This window comes from Chlamydotis macqueenii, chromosome 3, assembly GCF_036417535.1.
Source record: "Chlamydotis macqueenii isolate bChlMac1 chromosome 3, bChlMac1.mat, whole genome shotgun sequence".
NCBI classification, from domain to species: Eukaryota; Metazoa; Chordata; class Aves; order Otidiformes; family Otididae; genus Chlamydotis; species Chlamydotis macqueenii.
Window position 1 is genome coordinate 36,946,827 of NC_141558.1, and position 20,095 is coordinate 36,966,921.

Below are 20,095 nucleotides of genomic sequence, written 5' to 3' on the forward strand. Positions count from 1 at the left end.
CCTCTTTCTATCAATTTTTCTCTATAAACTGCTTAGCATATCAAGATTTTTATGAACACTGCAACTTGATATATTCAGGAGGCAATACACATTCAGTGAGACTGTGTCCCAGGATAAAGATTTCCTGCTCTCCGTTTAGGGCTGGGACATTGTGGATTTATGCTAGCGGTATTTTGGGGAGGTGGATTCATCAGCCAACTGGCGGAGGTAGCCCTGCAGGGTGGAGTTAATCTTTGCTTGTTAAGAAAACTCCTGAGCCCGATGCACTTGTCTAGTAGCAAGCCTAACTTAAAAAAAAAAAAAAAAAGTGAAGTATCACTTTCATAGAATTAAAAAGCAATAAACCCAGTCAGGAAGACCACTCACTTTTGGAAAGCTCAGTTTCGGGAGATGCAAAGTACAGCCTTCTTCAGCACGTTTGCAGCTTCTGGCTCTGCGTCCATTTAATGCTGCTGCACGTTACTCCACAGTTGTTTCATTTCACCTCCTGAAGTGATTGCAATTCAAGATGGGGAGGGGAGAGAAATGCACCTGCTTCTGCATTGACTATAGAGAAAGAGGACTGATTTCAGTTCTCAGTGACAAAAATGTATCGCATCAAGCGCACAGCTTTTTAAGAGAGCAAGTGGGTTCAGTTATTCATGAAGGCAAGCTGAGATGTTGACACGACGATCTTAGCAAGTGAACAAATTTACAGAATTCAACAACATTTCATGAAAATTGCCTCTTTGGGAACACTTTTTGCAGCGTATATCCTATTTCTTAGAAAAGCGAGAGCAAACGAGTTGGCTTACTGCGAGGCAGCTGAAGGAAAAGAATAAGCTCATTGAAATCCTTATGCGGAGAAGCTCTAAGGGAAGGGACTTGCACAGGGGTGTTTGCACAGCGCCTGGTACAATGGGTCCTAACCTGGTCATGCCCTTTGGTTGCTATTGCAGAGCAAACATTGAACAACAAAGAACTAGCAAGTAATGCTAGGATCAAGCTCAGCTACCGAATCTGTATTGTATGTTCCCTGCATGCCTCCTCGAGCACTGAGGTAGCCAAAGGCCAATTCTCCTATCGGCCCCACTGGCTTTTGCTCAGATGTCTGGTGCATCAGCCAGAATTTCATCAGATGAATGTCATTCGTGGATGTTCCCACTGCTGTGGGAGGGCATTTCTGGAATGATGGAGGATCATCACCTGATAGGAAAGACTCCCACGCAAGTATCTTCAGAGTCCAAAGAACAAGCTCTTGGCAGTGGAGAGTATCTGCTAGTCACCTTTGTGCTGCTCGTAAAGAATACCCTCTGATCACTCAAGGAGCACAGTTTAAAGAGTACTTCTGTGTGTATCTGTCAGTAATATGCACCTGTGGCAACTAAAATACAAATACTGCACCAGATGATCTGTGGTAAATATGATGATGGCCCACAAAACTCCAGAAGGCAAGTGTCTCATCTTCAATGTTGAGCCAATACTGGCTGTGTGTTTCACAGACAGATTGCTAGTAGCTCCTCACCAGCACCTGAAGTCTTTCTTTCTCTCTTCTTAGTAGCTTACCTTTGGGATGGCCATTGGTCCAGCCCTGCAGAGGCTCTGCTGCCTCATGGGCTGCCTTCACACAAGCATCAGCAATGGTCTGATCCAAGGCAGATACTGCTTTCCTCATTTGTGTGTAAAATACAGCTAGTCTTCCTGGGGTCAGAGAATGGGAGGTGACAAGCGCTGTCTGAAAGACCCTTGAGGCAAACCTGTGGCTGTCTAGGGTTTGGGTGAAATTTGGTTAGTTTCAAGTTCTTAGGATTTCTGTGATTTTTTAATAACTTTATGAAATGTGGCATATGTAAAGACCCACGGTGGCTGCAAGAAAGCAGATGCTGCTCCCCAAGCATCTAGCACACAGCACGAACGCCTCCGCGTGCCCCCACAGGGGACTGTGGCTTCAGCTCACACTGGCGCAGAATGAGTTTGGCAGACTAGGAAATCCCGTCTTAAAAAATATTTGACATTAATGGTGAGAGAGGGCTGGGAAGAAATGAAAAGCATGTCGGAAAGCTCAATCTAAAAAAAAAAAAAAAAATGCGTGATTCAATTTTACAGTTCCATAAAAATGACAAGAGAGCAGCTCACAGCTGGCGAGAAGGAAGGCCCGAGCTCTTGGTTTCACTTCTGCCACCGGCTGACATTTATAGGGTTACTTATAAATCGCGCTTACATAAATCAGTCAAGCTACAGTTCACACCACTGTCGCAAAGCAGACAACTATCGTGTATTCATTGTTTCCTAAATGAGAAAGCCTGAGGTCAGGAACATGAGATGTATATGCTTCTCCAGTGGGTAATTTAGCCCAAAGCCAAGTGTCTGGTTTGCAAAGAGTACGAACAACCTGCTACAACTCAAATAAAAGTCTTCAGGCTGAGGAAGAGCTTCGCTACTAGTTTGGATGCTGGCATTTTTAATAAGTACTTTGCAGTGTCTTTTTTTTTTCCCCTGATTTAATAACAATTGTTATTCTGCTAATTTTTTCATTCATTTAATTATTATTCTACACTTCTTGAGATGTCCAAGTAACTGTAGAAGCCTGCATACATAATTCCCCTTGTTGTGAAGAACTGCTAGTGGAGAACTTAGATTGAAATAGTTCTGAAGAGCATTTCAAAAGACATCCAGGACCCCTGTTCACAGAGAGATGTTCCACACCTCTTGCTGAACCTCACCTAACGACCCATCTAGCACGGACCTTACGTCAGTGGCTCTCAAACACCAGGGACCAGTGGGATTACTGATAGCCGGAAGAGCACTGGTCCCTCCACTTCTGCTGCAAGAATCAGGATGAGAAGGCAGCAGAGAAGCAAGTACAGAAAAGCAATGCAGAAGTGAGAGTGAAAGAAATTACTCAAGAACAGAAGATTTAAAAAAAAAATATTCTGACTTTATTTTTCCTCAAAGCATGAGTTAAATTTAGTACAGTTGCAAATACAAAAGATTTCCTTGCAATTACTTTTCCACATCAGAATGTGCTACAGGAGCTCCATGGGTGTTGGACTGAGGGAATGACCCAAGCAAGGGAATCACAGTTAAAATGAGTGCCATGCAGCCACTGAGAACAGAAGACTGCTCTTCAAGCACGCCTTCTCTAAGGAACACATTCCCTGAGAGAGAAAATTGTTGCAGAGACATGTTTATCTCCCTCAGGAACCCCTCCCTTCCTGTTCCAGGCACCTCTCATTGCCTTGGTTCAAATGGCAGAGAGGTAACCAGGTATGCACACTGACGGGGTGAGCTAGATGTCTTCAAGACACATTCATTGTCTACTATCTTTAGCCGTGATTTTAGAAGTGACTCTGCTTTACACCCTGCAAGAGATAAGCTGAAGAGAGGAACATCTGAGTAGGTTTTATATGCAGACTTTCACTTTTTAAAGGCACTAGTTGTTCTGGATTTCTCCATTTTCAGAAAGATAAAATTAGTTATCAGGAGAATTGCTCACTCAGAAGAATTTCTCACCCAGAAGAGTGAGCAACAGAGGCCCAGAGGCTTAGGCATACTATCCTCTTAAAAAGGAGGAATTTCTGCCCTCCAAGCCATTACGGGAATCTAAGGGATGTTTTTACCCCAGAGAATATCCATGTTTTGCACACAATATTTAGGTATGTATTTAGGACATTTTTTTTCTCCCGAAACAATGCAAAACAAAAATTTCCTGGTATGTACTGGCATTGCACATCCTGATGAAATAGCAGCCACATGAAATGGTGGAATTGGGCATCCACAAAGCAATCATTCTGGATAGCCTCAGGCTATGTAAGTACGTAGGAGATGAGTCTGCTCATCATGTTTTATCAGGCCTTTGAAGGCGTGGTATTTCTTCTTCAAAGTGCAGATTCTGATTTTGTGCCTCCACTCTTTAGATGTGGACTAGATCCCCACACGCAGAGCTGCTTCTTACACACTTCTATACATCTTCAGGGGGTTGCTGCAAAACTACACCAGCTCCAACGCCATGGTGCATAGCTATAGACTGCGCTTTGCCTAAGTGCATATAGCCACGTGCACTGAATTTTACTAAAACGTATAAATAAAACGGAGGAGGATGCTCGGTTGCAGTTCCAGGAAGGCAGGACCAGATCTACACAAACACTTGGGAGCAAAGTGCACATGACTGTGCTACAAAAAAAAATCTCAGCAGAGGTTTCACGGGGTTTCCCAAGAGCAGATTTATACTACTGAATTCAACATTACTAATTTATTACCTTCCAGGGACTGCAGATACATTTACTAGAGGATGTGAGGTTGATTTAGCCTACACTCAGCTTCATTCCTGGGCAAAGGGGTTCCTGGGGATTTTTCTTTTTTTTTTTTTTTTAATGCAGTAAAATAAAAATGTGCTGTTGCGGCCAAGAAAACTGAAGACTGTTACTTGTCTTTACAAGTGACAGTTTCCCTGATCAGACTCATTTTAGCAGTGCGAACACAAGGTAAAGATTTGAGCCCTTTCACCCCTCCTACTGTAATCTACCAGCGTGTCCTCCAGCTTTCCACAGCGTTGTTGCTCAGGTGATTCACATTCTCACACCTTGCTTTTACCCTCTCTCTTCTGAACGCTCAGCTCCTGAATGCTCCTCCCTCCTCCAAAATGCCACCTGCTAAAGCACTGCATCCAGCTGGCTCCATCTCCATCATACTCCTCCTTGGTTTGTGAAGGAGGACTCACAAGACTCCAGATCCTCAACTAGCGTTCATCTCAAAAAAAAAAAATTCCCCCAAATTTAAGCAGAGAAACTGGAGTGAGCTCACTCCAAAGCATACGAGCATCCATCCAGGCTTGGATCTTGAGAGACAAGCAAAGGCATTTGGATTTAGATGGTTTCCAATCCCCCGATTTCCATCTGCGTCTTTGAGCGTTGCAGCCGCCTTTTGTCAGACTGCCTGAAATATTTTATAACTGAGCAAGTTAACAGGAGGAAGCATTAGGCCACGTCCCCCTCCCTTTCCTGGCAGTAAGACGAGAGGAAAGGCGACGCCACACGGGCAGGGATACCGAGTGCATCTCCCGCTCCGGGGCAGGCCGGCCGACCATCCTGTTCTGTGCCCAGCAGGTTTCAAAAGAGGCACTGTGCGGAAGGCACCCAGCATTCGGCAAGGGGGCTGCCCCTGCACCTGGAAAAAAAAATGAACAGCCCCAGCAGCTTGTTTGTTTGTTTATTTTTGCAGGGGAATACAGGTTCACTCATCATTACAATAAGCACATTCATGCTCGCGCTTTAGCCAGTGTGAGCCGGCCAAGCCCAGCACCCGTGTATGAATGAGCCTAGTAAGAACGACATACTGCAGAGTCTTAGTCAAATTTGGGTCAGTCTGAGGCACTCTGGCTGAAGAAGTATTGCCACGAGCATTGTAAATGAATATTTTATACTCCCTTGAAGTGCCTTTTGAGGAAATTAGCCTTCATTACAGAGGCATCTCCCCTGTAAACACAGCAAACGGCAAATACCTCTGCTGACAAGGAGAACATTGTAGGGCAGGGAAGGAGAGCAAACGTTGAATCTGCAGGAAGAACTGGACTGATTCAGCAGTCAAAGGGAACAGGCATGCGCATCCCCGCTCCCCTGCGGCTCCTCCAGCTGCAGTACCTGCAGCACTCATCCGCCTGACAGCCCCACTTTGACGCCCAGCACCCCTCTGCCTCCCAGATCGACCAAAAAGATCAGGTGGAGGCCTCAGCCCCTATCGAGTACATCTCAAGGGCATCAGGACCCTTATGATACCACCAGTGCAGCGGTTCACGATGCACAAGCCCCAGGCAACACAAAAAGATCCCCATGCCGGTACCGGGATCTAAACTGGGAAAGTAGCGAGAGAGAGAGGTGTTGCCGTGGCGTTGTTTCAGTTTTCAGGGCCCAACCAGCACTCGGGTGAGTATTTTTGGCACTGGCTGGGGAGGTTCCTCCGCAGCTGAGTGCAGCCAGGCAATGCTGGCTGGCACCAGGCGAGGCTCTTCAGAACGGTAAGTGCTCCAATCGGAAAGCAGCCGACTGTTGCTCTTCTCAGAAAAGTGCCGCCCTTGTCCTTTTTTTCATGAAAGCGAACTCGGTATTCATTAGGAGCAGGCCAGAGCTATTTCAGACACGGAAGACAGCAGACACAAATCAATAGAAAAAAATAACTTCTTTTTATTTACAAAAAAAATCCAAATATTGGATGCTGTAAACAAAATTCACAATCTGTTCCCTCTAGAGTCTGTTTCCCATCAGCTCTTTTTCTGTCTGTGACAAAGCCTATAGTCAAAACGTTCCAAAAGAGCAATCCAAGGAGCAGTTTGCTGCAACAGGATGCCTTGCAGAAGGCAACAGTTGTAAGGAAATCTGAGGGAAAGCAAATCTGCACAGACTCCTACAGACTGCAGGAGCCTGCAGTGCTTTAGCCAAGCTGTCTTGAAATTTGCAGGCTGCTTTTTTTTTTTTCTTCACTATTTATTTTGTTAGCAAACCATTATTATTACAACAGCAAAACAGTACACTGATTTTCTTCCTTGCAAGGGAAACTCTCTGCATAAAGAAAACCATACAAAAGAATATATTCAAATAGGAGCTGAATATGCAATTACAGTTTTTCCTTTTCTGTGCAGTTTTATCTAACACACTTCATTTTCTCAATAAAAAAAAAAAAAGCAAAAAAGCTTTTCTTTGAACTGGTAGGAGCTTCTGACATGATGCAAACCAAGCACTTAACAAGAGGTGTTTAGAAGATTTGTGTGAAGGCCTTTGTGCAAGATAAAAAAAATTTTAAGTGCAATAAGAGAAACTAGAAAAATATCATCTTTTTGGTCTTCTAATTGCCCTTCTATTTTTGGGAGAAATGTTCTTGCATTTGGAAGGACAGCTACATGTAAGGAAAAAAAAAAATCCCATTTCAAAGCTCTCAGTCGCTTCAGGATGCTACATGTAACCAAGTTTGGTGCCCTGTTGGTTAGCAGTAAATTCAGCTGCAGCACAAACAGTTTTACTGTAATCAGGTCAATGTTTTTAATCAGTTCAGCTCTTTAAAAGGGGCACTGTCTCCTGCAGCACAAGTTCTAACTTTACAGCTGATTGGATGGGGAAAAACGAAGTCTACAAAGCAAGAACGTGGTCGTTAACTTTAAAAGTACCAGTGTGCTGAAGAGGAGGGCAAAAACCAGTTTAAAAAAAAAAAAAAATAGTCAGACTTCATGGAGGGGGAAGGTGTGCAAACCGCAGAAATAAGCCAGCTTTGAAAAGGGGTTCTTATTTTACTCTTGGCCTGAACTCACGCCTTCTTCCCACCTCTAACACCAGGCACCTTTCAAGCTACCAGTCACAAATAAAACAAAGCTCCACCAGTTCCACCGCTTGATCATTAACATATGCAAAACAGATCCGGAATACCTATATAATATATATAAAAACATATTATATATGTATCAAAATGCAAACGCTGAAAGATGCAGTTTAGCTCAGAGCCCTGCTGCATGCACTATAAGGTAACTAGCTGCTGTCAATCATTTAAAAAAAAAAAAACCACAATAAAATTTGAGCTGAGAGGAAATAAATCAAAACTTTTTTCAAGCAATGGAGAAAAAAAAAAAGGGGTCCTTCAAAGGAAAAATACATCGTGTCATGTACTATCAGTCTTCTGTGGTTGCGGCACAGCTATAGATTCTCAAACCCTTCTAAAGAGCGGCTGACTCATTTATTTGCTGCAAATAGTTGTGGCGAGAGAAGACATACCACATCACCAGCTGATCCTATTTCCCCAGGCCTCCCCGTAGCTTCCGCTAGCAAAACCCTCCCAGGCGCTGGAGGCAAGGGGAAATAGCGGGCCAGGAGCACCCCGGAGGGCTGGAAGGGGACCTGAGGGGACCTCAAGGGATGAGAAGCCAGAGCTGGAGGAAGGGAAGGTGGGGATGAGGGGTCTGCGAGTCAACGCCGGGAACGGCAATGAACCAGCGCTTACATTTCCTGAAGGACTCGCAGGGAAGGTGCTTCAGTAAACAAATCTGGGTTCCTGTTAAATTGCCTCCAGAGCGAAAAGTACAAAGCGCGACAAAAATAGATGTACCTTACTCGCTCCGTAGGGAAAACACGCTGCCAGGACACGAGTCCTCTCCTTTTCCCCTGCCTCTGCCTCCTCCAGCCCCTGCCTGCAACCAGGCAAGGCACTGTGAGTCTTCGCTCAAGAGCCTGAATTCCCTTTTCTTTTGGCCTCTTTTTTTTCACACTCAGTAAGAAAAAGCAAAATATTAGAGTCAAGTGTCACTTAGTCATTAGGTTTTCAAAGCCCAACAAAGAATTTAACACCTTCAGAGATGGCACTGAAGTGAAACCAACAGGAGAGGGTTGGATTCTTTTCTACCTGCCAGTCTTTTGGGAGAGGAAATGAAAGTGAATAGTTATTGTTCCAATGCAAAGTGATTCCATTTAAATAAAGTACAGTACTGAAATTGTAAATGCAGTGTGACAACCAGATCAAAGATGTTTAATATTTGCATAAAAATATATATATGTAATATATATATAAAATATAATTTTTAAGCAATCGTGCAACACTCTTAAAAAGGGTTCATTTCACATTTGCTAAATTCTAGTGGTCCTGGAATGCATAACGCATTCTATTAAAAATACTCCTTTAAATATTAACAATTAGTGTTCAAATCACCAACTAATATAATATTCTTTAGCTGTCAGGGGGTTTAAATAAACCTATCTTTGATCCACGTTCCACTGAATTACACATCATGGAGGTATGCAGTCACAACATTAGTGGGTTAAATGTCAAAATGGCATTACAGTACAAAACAGTTAAAAAAAAATCAGCTAGTCATATGTTTCTCCATCTGTGGAATTATTATGGCTCACAAGCAACCCACTGAATTACTGTAATCCTTGTTCTTGCAACCAAAGACATTATCTGAATCCCACCTTAATCCTGACTGGTTCATTTACTCCAAATTTCTCAGGTGTGGGTTAAAAATTCACTGCAAGGTGCCCACTGTCCTATGACATCCTGTTGCAAACTGGAAAACACATAGTACTTTATTTAAACATTCCTTAATTGCTACATTTTCCTAGACCACATTAATATAGATTGTGTGTGTATATATATAGCTATACACCTCTAACAACGTACATATATACACACACAAACATATATACACACATACACACACGTACCTAGGATAATAGCACACCGACAAAACATTAACTCTATACAGGTATTTGCCAAGAAAGAAAAAAAAAAAAAAATAGGGCATTTCCTCCACCACTTATTCACAAGCTTATGTTTTTTTTTTTTTGTTTTTAATCCTTGTGTCCCTGATAAAACAAAATGCATGGTTAAACCACAAAACTATATATTTTTTTCTCACTTCAAATTTTATGAAGGCATCAGGCACTTTTGATTACTGTTGGTGTGTACAAATATAGCAACATCTTTCTTTTCTTTTTTATATATATATATATATATATATATACTCTACTGTATCTTTGCTCGGATAACTTATTTGTGAAATCTTTGGTCCTTGAGTAGATTCTGTTTGCCACAGCTGGCTTTCCTGCATTCTCACATTTTTAAAATGTGAGGCACGCACACAGCTGGAAATAATGGACTTTGTCATCGTACATGTTTCTGGTTTTATAACTGTACCAATCCACTACTGTTCATTTGGAGCAAGCTGTTTCTGGTAAAGCGTTCTAGTCAAGCAAGCTATACATTCTACACGGTCAATCCATAGACGGCACTTGCTGCAAGCCCCAAACGCAGTAATTCCAATATACATTTTTATTCAGCTTATCTCTGCTTTATGCCTCTAACTTTTAATTCCTGAATACATATATAGAATTGTTTTTTGTGAATTTTTTCTTTTTTGTTGTTTTTTTGTTTGTTTTGTTTCTTTCATATTCTCCCTTTTGCAGATCCCATTCTAGAGTAAGAATAAAAACAAAAGAAAATAAGGCTTTCCCACCTTCTCTATGCCAAAGCTATGGGAGCAGACACTGCCAACCCATATTGTCATCAAGCATTCCTCCCTCACTTACTTCAGGGGAAGCTGGTTGCTTTTAATGACAGGCCTCTTGTGCTCTGCGGTAGGATCCAATTATTTTGGGGTTCTTTCTCGATCATGATCATGCTCCCGTTATTTACTAGAAGACCCACAAGCTTTCCCCAAGCTTGAAAACCAGAGCAGATCATCATTGCATGAAACACCCCGTTTCAAAGGGGTGCATCGCCCCTTCCTACGCCTTAGGAAACGTTCTCCCCACCGGGTCTACTGGTTTCGGTCCTTAATTACAGGGCAGCCAGGTAGAGTACGTGTGCTGCTGGCAAGGGAACACCGTCTGAACCTGGGCAATATAGTAATTGCTGAAGTTGGCATCTGCTACGTACGGGGCTGGCTGGTAATAGCAGGTGACATTGGCCACATTGGGGATGATATTTTGCTCAGCTAGGACCCGGATGGCCAGCATGGTGATGAGATTCAGAGTCTGTCTCCTCTCATGTCCCATCAGGCACACCGTGCTCTCATTTACCACGCTGTGAAGGGTCATGAGATAGTCATACTTGCGGTCCTCTAATCCCACAAAGTGGTTCTGCAAGTAGGACTCCAGCTTTCTCTGCTGTTCTCCAATGTCTGAGAAGTCAATGAAAAACCTCGAACACATGTATCTCTGCAGGGACTTAATCTCGGATTCGGAGGCAGCCCTAAAGCCCCTTACCAAAAGGTTGCAGTACTTCAGCAGACCACCTCCTCTGATTTCTTCTGGGTTTCTGGTGGCAATGATCTTGTTGCAGAGGTGATCAAAGGCTTCCTGGAAATCCCCATAGACACTCTCACCAATGATAGTCGGGTGAAAAGTTTCAGTCATCGGATTCTCTGAGCACTCGTAAAAAAGCAGCAGGGAGTCCAGCTTGATTTGAAAGGAATCGACGCTGAATTCAAACTGCCGCCTCAGAGAGTCCACAAATTTCAGCTCCACATTTTTGCCGCTGTTGTTGGACAGGGAGATGAGACTCCATCGGTCTGAATCATTGCATACTTTTACCATTTTCTGCACATAAGCCTCCTACAATCGGAAAGACAAAATGAGCAAATGAAGGCACAGACGCAATAAATTTCCCCTTTGCTCTATTTGTTTGCATCACACCCCCCCCCCCCCACTCCTTGCGTTTCATGACAGATTTCATGGAGCCTGCATATACAAACCAGACAAGAAATGCTTAATATGTGAGCTGGGAGTGCTGTCAGTGCAAGGGGATGTAGAGAGGAGTGTGTTCTGCTGGGCCCGTGTCATGCAAGGGAAGCGTGGGGCAATGCTGCCTTCTTTCACTCCCTTCTAAATCCATCTGCTACACATGAAGCCCGGGTCACACATGCCAAACATCCATGTACCCGTGTGCAAAAGGTCACCGCTACCATCAGATATGAAATGGTTTTTATCGGTTTCCACTTCTCTTTTCCCTCTCCAGAAAAAAACCAAACAAATTAGCAAATGGTCCTCCCTTCACTCCTGCTCTTTCAGTGCAGGTTCCATGAATTTTGCCCCATATTCCAAAATAAAAATCCTTCTTAAAAAAAAAAATATCTTCAGGGCATTTGGCATTCGGCCTAATTAAGTGGAGCGAGCCGCCGGGCACACGCCTCTCCGCAGGGGCACTGAGCACATGAGAAAGCGTGCCTTGCGTGGGGGGGGTGCATGGGGGGCTTCCTCCTTGCAGATACTAAAAACCAGCTGAGCTCCCCCCAGCCACCCCGGGAACCGGGTCTGCCAAACTCCTAGGTTACAAGGTAGGAGGGGGGATCACCGACGGTCCCCGTGGGTCTCGGGGTGCAGGGGGTTCCCCAGCCTCCAGCCAGGGCAACAGGGTGGGTTTACCTTGAGGGTGAGCGGCGTGATCTTCTCCTTGTTCACCCCCTCGGGTAAGAAATCCAAGAGGCAGTCCAAGACCACGTCCTTCACAGTCTGAAACTCGGCTTCCCCTTTGAGGTCGGCGCAGAAGATGAGGTCCAAGTCCTTGTAGCCCAGCCCGCTGTCCTGGTGCAGGACGTGGCTGGCGGCCGAACCGTTGAGCCGCACGTCCCGCAGGCCGATGCCCTTCTCCTCCAGCCGGCTCCGCACCACCTTGACGATCTGGCGGGGCTGCATGGCCAGCGTGGGGAAGTTGCCGCGGCCGTGGATGGGGATGGTCTCGCTGAGGATGCGGTCCAGCCGCTGCACTTGCTCCCAGCTCAGCACGTTGCAGTGCGCGCTCTCGCAGCCGCCCGCGTAACTCCCGCCGGGGCCGCCGTCGGCTTTCTCATCGTCTGCCATGGTGCGCGGCCGCCGCCTCCCCGGGCTGGATGGCACCGCTACGGCTCCTCGCTGCCCTCCCCGGGGCCCTGCAACCTCTGCGCCTGGCAAAAAAAAAAAAAAAAAAAAAAAAAAAAAAAGAGGAAAAGGCAGCGGTCAAGCAGCGCCGCGCACCCGGCGCCGGAGACCCCGCTCCCGCCGCAGCCGCCCCGCACCGCCCCGACGGCGCCCACCGCCCCTTCCAGCGGGAAAAGCGCAGGGTGGGGGTAAGGGGGGGCACAACGCACACCTATACTGAGGAAATTTAAAAAAAAAAAAAAGGGGGAGGAGGGGAGAAAAAGCCCCCCGGAGGCAGGCGGTGCTGCAGGGCAGGGGAAGGCGCCCGACCTGCAGAGCCTGCGCCGCTCTCCGCAACCCCGCCGGGGCAGAGGCCGCCCCGCGCCGCCCGCCGCCCCGCTGGCCGCCGCGCCACCGGCTGCCGCTGTCTCCGGAGCTTTCCCCGTTCTGCCCGGGAAAGGTCCCCAGTAGTTTTTATACGGGGTTTCTCCGCTCTTCCGGGGCTCCGAGTCACGGCGCCCGCGTCCCGCCCCCTCCATCTGCATGGCCGGCCTCGGCGGTGCCCCCGGCACGCCCACGCCCCGCGCACCCACGGGCCGCCCCACGCCGCGGCACAGGCAGAGACACGGCACAGCTCGGCCGGGCCCGCCCCTCCGCGCCGGCGGAGCGCCCAGCGCGGCAGCAGCGCGGCCGCCCCGCCTCGCCCCGCCCCACGCGCGGCCCCGCTGGAAAACCCGCGCAGCGCAGCCTCCCCCCGCACGGGTTTGGCCGCTCGCCCGGGGGGAGGCAACAAGTGCAACACCCCCCTCCCCCGCACCCGCGGGGGGTGTGGATACCCCCCCGGCTCCGGCCGTGCCAAGATGCACGCCCGGAGGCGCCCAGCTCCGCACTACCATTCACCCCCTATTTTTTTTCCCCCTTTTTTTTTTCTTTTTTTTTTTTTTTTTTTTTTTTAACCACCCTCCCACCCCGACATTCCCGGTCACCCCACAGCCAAACTTCATACCAGAGCGCAGGAATTTGGCAGGGGCCGCGCTCCGAGCCGATGCTGAGGATCCCGGACCGTGCGGTTTCAGCTCCCGACCGAGATTTTCAAAGCCGCCTGCAGCAGCGCAGCGCACCGCGGTCCCCCTGCCCCTCCCTCCTCGTCGAGCGTGGAGAGGGGGGACACAAGAAATCCGGAAGAGCACGAACGAGCCAGTGCCTTCTAGGGGAGCGTCCTGTTTGTAAAGTGCAACTTCGGTAACTGCGGGGAGGGGAAAATGCCGTGTATAACACACTCATGCTACAGAAACATATATACAGACATGAAATTTTCAATTACATTTTAATTATTTAAATATTTTATTTAACAACAATGGACACATCTCCGTGTTTTTCACCTGTTAAAGTGCCAAATACACCTATAAATACCATTTACAGCAGACGCGGCGCAGCCCCCGCGGACCCCGGGACAGGCAGATGCAACGGGAAGGGCCCCCCCCTCGTGCGCATCCCGCGCAGCTCCGCGCTGCGGAAGCGCAGGATTGCGCGGAGAGAAGTGCGGGGGGGGGGGGGGGGGCGGAGGGCGAAAACGATGGACGGCGTTGCGTCACCGCTCGCAGCTGTGTGACGCGCGGCAGGAGGGGCCAATGGGGGCGCGCGGTGGCGTGACGCGAGGCCTCTCCAACTAGGCGTTTCGCCAAAGTTCGCGGGGGGGCTGTGTGTGCAGGAGCCCAACGGGGCTGACTTCCCCCTCCTCCCATTTTTAGCACCCTGCCGTTACCTTCCGCCGTGGGATGGGGCTGAGGCGGGGGGAGCTCTGCCCACCCCGGCACGGGGAAACCCCTCACCCTGGCGAGCTGACACAATTCACCCCCCTCACCCAAAAATCCCCGCGGGTCCCGCCGTGCGCTCAGTGCTCCCCCCCGCTCCCCGGCCCCGTCGGGGCGCAGGGCGGTGCGGGTGGGGGCCCCCCCCGGCCCCCACGCGGCGTCGCTGGTCGCAGCCGTGTGACAAGGGCGCCCCCTGCTGGTCGGCGGCCACGCTCCGGGGGGGTGGGCCACTGCCGTACGGGGCACAAATACTTTGCTTGACAGTTTTGGGTTTTTTTTTGGGAGGAGGCTTACACTTTGATCCTCCCCCCACCCCCCAAATTCTCTATTACTTCATTACTACGGTATAAGCCTGGGGCAGGAGCCAGGGGGATCCCGACTGCTCTGCAGCCCCCTGGGACGAGGAGTTGGGGGGGGATGACTGCACCCTGTCCCCACCCCCCGCCCAACTCCGTGCAACACCGCCTCTCCAGCCTGCCCCTTCTGCCAGTCACTGGTGGGGTGCCCACCCGTGTGGTGGCTGGGTGAGCGTCAGCCTACCCACTGGAAAGGCGGCCTGGCTGGCCAGGGAAAAGGGTTGTTCTGGCCTGTGCCAATGCATTTATTAAAGAAAAAAAAAAAAAAGAAAAGAAAAGAAAAGAAAAAAAAAGCAGGAAGCTTTTAAAATCCAAACGTGTGCAAATGAATGATGCTTGAAAGCAGAAGCAGAGTTAAAATAAATATTCAGACTTAGAGGGGCAGCAGCTGGCCTGCAGAAGGGAGCCTGCCACCCGCTGCTGGGGCCTGAGCAACCGGCTGCTGCTGCTTGGACCAGGGAGCCCCAACTCTCTGCCTGGATGCGGGAGCAGCATCTCCTCAACCCAGCCACGCATCCCGTCCCGAGAGGACAGTGCCAAGCAGGGTCCATCTCCCTGCAGCCAGGCAGAGCCGGTGGCCGGGGCTCCTCAGGCTGAGCCATGTTGAGGCCACGTGAAGGGGGCTCGCAGGGGTCTCACTGCGCGAGAGGGCTGCCTACCTGCAGCACTGAGGCATTGCTGCCCTCGGTGCCTATTTAGAAAACTCGGGGCACTTAAAACACCACCAAGCTGAGCAACTCTCCGTTCCCAGTCTAGCTTCCCTCAGGTGAGCTGCGGCTCATTAGGGCACGTGATTTAATCTCTCACAGGGAGCAACCACCTCCTCATTTGTAAGCGAATTACTATTATCACAGCTGCCGGATAACTGATTTCTAGAACAAGGGTGAAGATCGGACCTGCCGGCTCATCCTGTATTAAGCTAGGCCATCCCCAAGAAACTGAGAAAACCCTGGCTAGAAGCAGTCAACATTTTGTTTAACTTAGGTTTCTCAGCATGTTGCAATTAAATTTTAACTGTATTTCAGATACTGCAGAATGTATCAGTGCATTACAGAGAAGGGCAATGAGGCTGGTGAGAGGTCTGGAGCACAAGTCTTATGAGGAGTTGCTGAGGGAACAGGAATTGTTTAGTCTGGAGAAGAGAAGACTTCATTGCTCTCTACAACTGCCTGAAAGGAGGTTGTAGGGAGGCAGGTGTTGGTCTCTTCTCCCAAGTAACTTGTGACAGGACAAGAGGAAATGGCTTCAAGTTGCATCAGGGGAGGTTTAGGTTGGCTATTAGGAAACACTTCTTCACCAGAAGAATGGTCAGGCACTGGACCAGGCTGCCCAAGGAAGCGGTGGAGTCACCATCCCTGGAGGTGTTCAAAGAACATGCGGATGTGGCACTCCAGGACATGGTTTAGTAGGCATGGTGGTGTTAAGTTGATGGTTGGACTTGATGACCTTGGAGGTCTCTTCCAACCTTAAGATTCTATGATTCTATGATTTAGACTGTCCAGTAAGATTTAATGCTCTTTTATATGCATCTTGCTTCATTTCCCCATGAAGTGTGATTCTTAATCTCTCTTAACTTCTTATTATTTGCATACTTAAGAAGAAAAATAGGCAGAAGTTCATTCTGGAGAGTACTGATCTGCTAAAGACAAAATGAATGTGGATCGGAAAGAAGCCGTTTACACTTCAGGGCTTTGCTAAGGAGCAAGGCCAGACCAATGCTGCCCTCGCCTCACCTCAGCCTCCCTTTCTCAGCGCCAGCACCTGCAGATCCCCTCCCACTCACTTGAAAGAAGAGGGGGAAATAATTTCCAGTCAGAACCATTGCATTTACACTTTCCCCATTCAGAAAGGGACACTGGATATTAATCATCACGCTTTTTGTATAAATTAAGAATTATTTGCATTGATATGCAATTCTTTTCACTTCTCTTACCCTAGTTAATGAGCACTGCATAGAAGGTGCATTTGTTTTTAAATAATCTGCCTAAATATAGAGGAAAAATAACTTTATCAGCACAGTACTTTATCTAGGGTACATGTACTTTACATGTACTTTATCTAGTACTTTCTGCTCTTCTGCCCAACTTGAATGCAAAAGCCCACGTTACTTTAAATCAGTAGAAATCATAGCAAGAAATTTAATTAGGATCAATTACATCGTGAGAAATTTAGAAATATTTACATGAGTTACAGAGATCTTTCTAATTATGACTGACACTGGTAAAGCTCCTGCTAATAAAAGCATTAATTCAGCTCATGAACATGCTCTGTCACTTTAATGACAAATACATATCTTTGGAAGGAAAAGTGGTTTTTTTTTAACTTGTCAGTGTGAGCAGTAATTCTTTGACAGAATTTTGATTGTCTTACTCACACAGGTTGTTTGTACTGCCCAGGGAATTAATAGGAACGCAACATGTGCGACGTGAATAACTTTTTTCTGTTACGTTCACACAATATTGTTCAATTAGTCCCTTCACCTCACTCATACTCTCAGTCCTGCTCTAGAAAAAAAAAAAGATTAACAGCAATAAATGCATTTCTGTATGTATTTGTGTGTATTTGTCTAATAAAATCCTCGCTGTAAGCTGTTCATTCAGCTCAGCCACACAGCAGAGAGCACACTCTCTAGGTGAATTCTGCTGAATTTAAGAATTGTTAGTATTTTCTTGACTGAACTGAATGAACGTCGACTGTAACATCGTTCTACCTCCCTTTTGCCCAGAACATGGTGCTTAAAACAGGAACATGCTCTCTTTGGAAAAAAAAAAAGGCAAAAAACTGACTGTTTGACTGCGTTTGTGCTAGGAATTGGTGCCCATTTGGTGCCCAGCTGGAGCAAAACTTCCAGTTTAGTTTTTTTTTTTTTTTTTTCAACTGGAATTTAATTTGTCTGACACAGCTGCTCTCCCAACACAGCCAACGCATAGTACCTATGGACAATCAGGGGATTCACCTCTGAGCAGCAACGCTACTTCAGGCCAAAAGCTAGCGTTGACTCAGCCAGAGGTGTTTGTTTTTGTTAAACATATAATAAACATCAATACTGCCGTCATCACTAGGTATGGAAAGCAGCAGCCTTCTGTCTCGAATTGACTTGGCAGAAACAAAAATGTCTAGGAAAGGCCTGGGAAGTCTAAAAAACTCCCTCAGAAGAAGTCTGGAAAAAAAGATACAGCACAAATTTTATCACCGTTGTGTCGTGAAAAGTTTAGTAGCATCATTCCTCCTCTCTCCCATTTCTTTCTAACTCTTCTATGAAGGGCAGATATTCATAGTGCAGAGAAAAGTAGCAGGTATCACCAAGGTGGTTTTTCCTCTCTCCTCCTGATGATGTTAAACGTGAAAATAGACATTCAGTGTACTAAAAAAGGAATAGGCTGTAGCAAGACGGACATCAAGAGGCACCATTGCCAGGCGGCTGGATGTGCAGTGCATCGAGCATGGATGAACGGGCTGGGCAAGGGGAGCTCCAGGCCCCCTTTGGCAGCCCCACATCCTCCCACCTCTGGCACAGCAGCTCTCTCCATCTCTGCTCAATAAGGTCTTAGCATGGCTGGCTTGGCTTGTCTCACACAGAGGCCAAAGGCGACTAAAATATTAAAAATGAGATCTTGACCTAATTTTTTGTTCTCTGCCTGCTAGAAATGGAAAGACATCGTTGGGCAGCAATCACTGGAAAACTTCTTTGTATTATTCACTGTGTTGCTACACAATTATCTTGCTGGAAACAGCAGCCATATGACTGCAGAATATTCCTAGCTGTTCTCCACCCAGATAGTAGCTCCTCTCAAGATACGAATTTCTGGAGAATTCAGGCCATGGTGCCCTTTTCCTTCCCTCCCTGCTGGCAGCTGCCCTGGGTAGCCACCAGCTCCGTCTCACTCTTCCCACAGCATGACTAGGTGACCCACCAGAGCCCTGGGTATGTTACGGCTTTTCTCTGCAGGATGCTACCCCAGACCGGAGAGCGGTGGGATGCCAAGGAGGCATCAGCCAACAGGACAGAAGTTCAGAGAATTCTGGACTTGGATGGGAAATGCTGTGAATTAATGCAAAGTCATCGAATCCCAACACAGCCCACCCTCACGCTTGCAATCACACGTGTACACACACAGACACAGCCCAAAAAAATGAGTTGCATGGAAACAGCCCACAGTAATTGGAGACTCGCTGGAAGTCACTTTGAGTACCAAAATGACTGGTACTTCTAGTCACTAGTACTGTGTACAGTTTTGAGCCCCTCAGCACAAGGACATTGAGTTGCTGGAGTGCGTCCAGAGAAGGGCAGTGAGGCTGGTGAAGGGTCTGGAGAACAAGCCTTATGAGGAGTGGCTGAGGGAACTTGGATTGTTTAGTCTGGAGATGAGGAGGCTGAGGGGAGACCTCATTGCTTTCTACAACTACCTGAAAGGAGGTTGTAGGGAGGCAGGTGTTGGTCTCTTCTCCCAAGTAATTAGTGATAGGGCAAAAGGAAGTGGCCTTAAGTTGAGGCAGGGGAGGTTTAGGATGGATATTAGGAAAAATTTCTTCACCGGAAGAGTGGTCAGGCACTGGACCAGGCTGCCCAAGGAAGTGGTGGAGTCACCATCCCTGGAGGTGTTCAAAGAACGTGTAGATGTGGCACGCCAGGAGATGGTTTAGTAGGCATGGTGGCATTGGGCTGACGGTTGGACTTAATGATCTTGGAGGTCTCTTCCAACCTTAAGATTCTACGAGTCTATGATTCTGTTATTCTATTGATAATAGCACAAAACAAAGTACTTCCAAAATGAACACTAAGACCTTGTCTATACCAGACGTACTTTCCAAAACTTGATTTATTCATATAGTTCCTTGAAACTCGTCTGGACAAAGTCTGAGCATAGGTCTGGAAGCAGAGCTCAAAGGCTTATTTTGTTGGGGGAGCGGTGTTTGTTTGTTTGCTTTTTCTCACAAGAGTACTCAAGCCTGATTTTAAAACTCTTTTCAAAGACCTTGACTTTGTCTTGCATGCATGCACAAAGTAGTCTTTTGATACCTTGGTATTCTCTAGTTCACAGTGATTTATTTCCCAAATTTATTTCCTTGCTTAACACTATCAAAAGTTATGACATTTTGTGATGGAATAGTGTATACTAGGAATTAGTACTGGAATTAGCATTGACTGCTGGAGTAGTCAATACTAAGGTTCTTTGAATAAAATGAAAATCAGAGACACCTGGAAAATTATCTTTCAAAGATAAACAAAAGAAATCTTTGTGCTTTCAAAGTACTACTGTTCTATTAGTTTTATTTTCCTTTTGCCAGTTTTTACTGGAAAGATGTTTTACTCATCCTGGGAAAAATGTCAATGTTTGGACTAAATGCTGCGTTGTTTTGAAAAGGTACAGTTTAAAGTAGGCCAAATTATTAGAATTTTCTGACGAGCCTGCCAGTAGCTTTTTGCAATTCAGCTGAGAAAGTGTGTGTTAAGTGAAATAGTAGCATTCAACATGCACCTCACTGCAACAACCGCAGGCCAAATCAGAGATCAGGGCACCCAGCAGTTCATCTGTCAAAAGACATATCGCTGCCTCATCGAGGGAGCTCGTAGCCT

At 46.9% G+C, this 20,095-nt stretch overlaps 1 protein-coding gene across 3 annotated transcripts; it reads right to left on the reverse strand.

Annotated features, from left to right (window-relative positions):
• Window positions 1-6,134: 6,134 nt before the first annotated feature.
• Window positions 6,135-14,032, reverse strand: TENT5A (terminal nucleotidyltransferase 5A). 3 transcript variants are annotated; one of them, XM_086745269.1, is made up of 4 exons: window positions 13,730-14,032; window positions 13,354-13,593; window positions 11,877-12,394; window positions 6,135-11,066 (listed from the first exon to the last, which is right to left on the reverse strand). In XM_086745269.1, the coding sequence occupies exons 1-4, from the start codon at window positions 13,761-13,763 to the stop codon at window positions 10,287-10,289; spliced, it is 1,572 nt and encodes a 523-aa protein (XP_086601395.1). In that variant the 5' UTR covers window positions 13,764-14,032; the 3' UTR covers window positions 6,135-10,286. The 3 variants fall into 3 exon arrangements, with proteins under 3 accessions (XP_086601395.1, XP_086601397.1, XP_086601396.1); XM_086745271.1 differs by having other exon boundaries at window positions 13,761-13,894; XM_086745270.1 differs by lacking the exons at window positions 13,354-13,593; window positions 13,730-14,032 and adding an exon at window positions 12,678-12,752.
• Window positions 14,033-20,095: the final 6,063 nt, after the last annotated feature.

What these genes read in the sequence shown, in the direction of transcription:
- TENT5A (XM_086745269.1), bottom strand. Translation starts at nt 13,763, where the DNA reads ATGGTATTTATAGGTGTATTTGGCACTTTAACAG. An exon ending in TGCCAAATTCCTGCGCTCTG is followed by an intron (nt 12,395 to 13,353) that starts GTATGAAGTTTG and finishes TTTTTTTGCCAG; the next exon opens with GCGCAGAGGTTGCAGGGCCC. An exon ending in TCACGCCGCTCACCCTCAAG is followed by an intron (nt 11,067 to 11,876) that starts GTAAACCCACCC and finishes TTCCGATTGTAG; the next exon opens with GAGGCTTATGTGCAGAAAAT.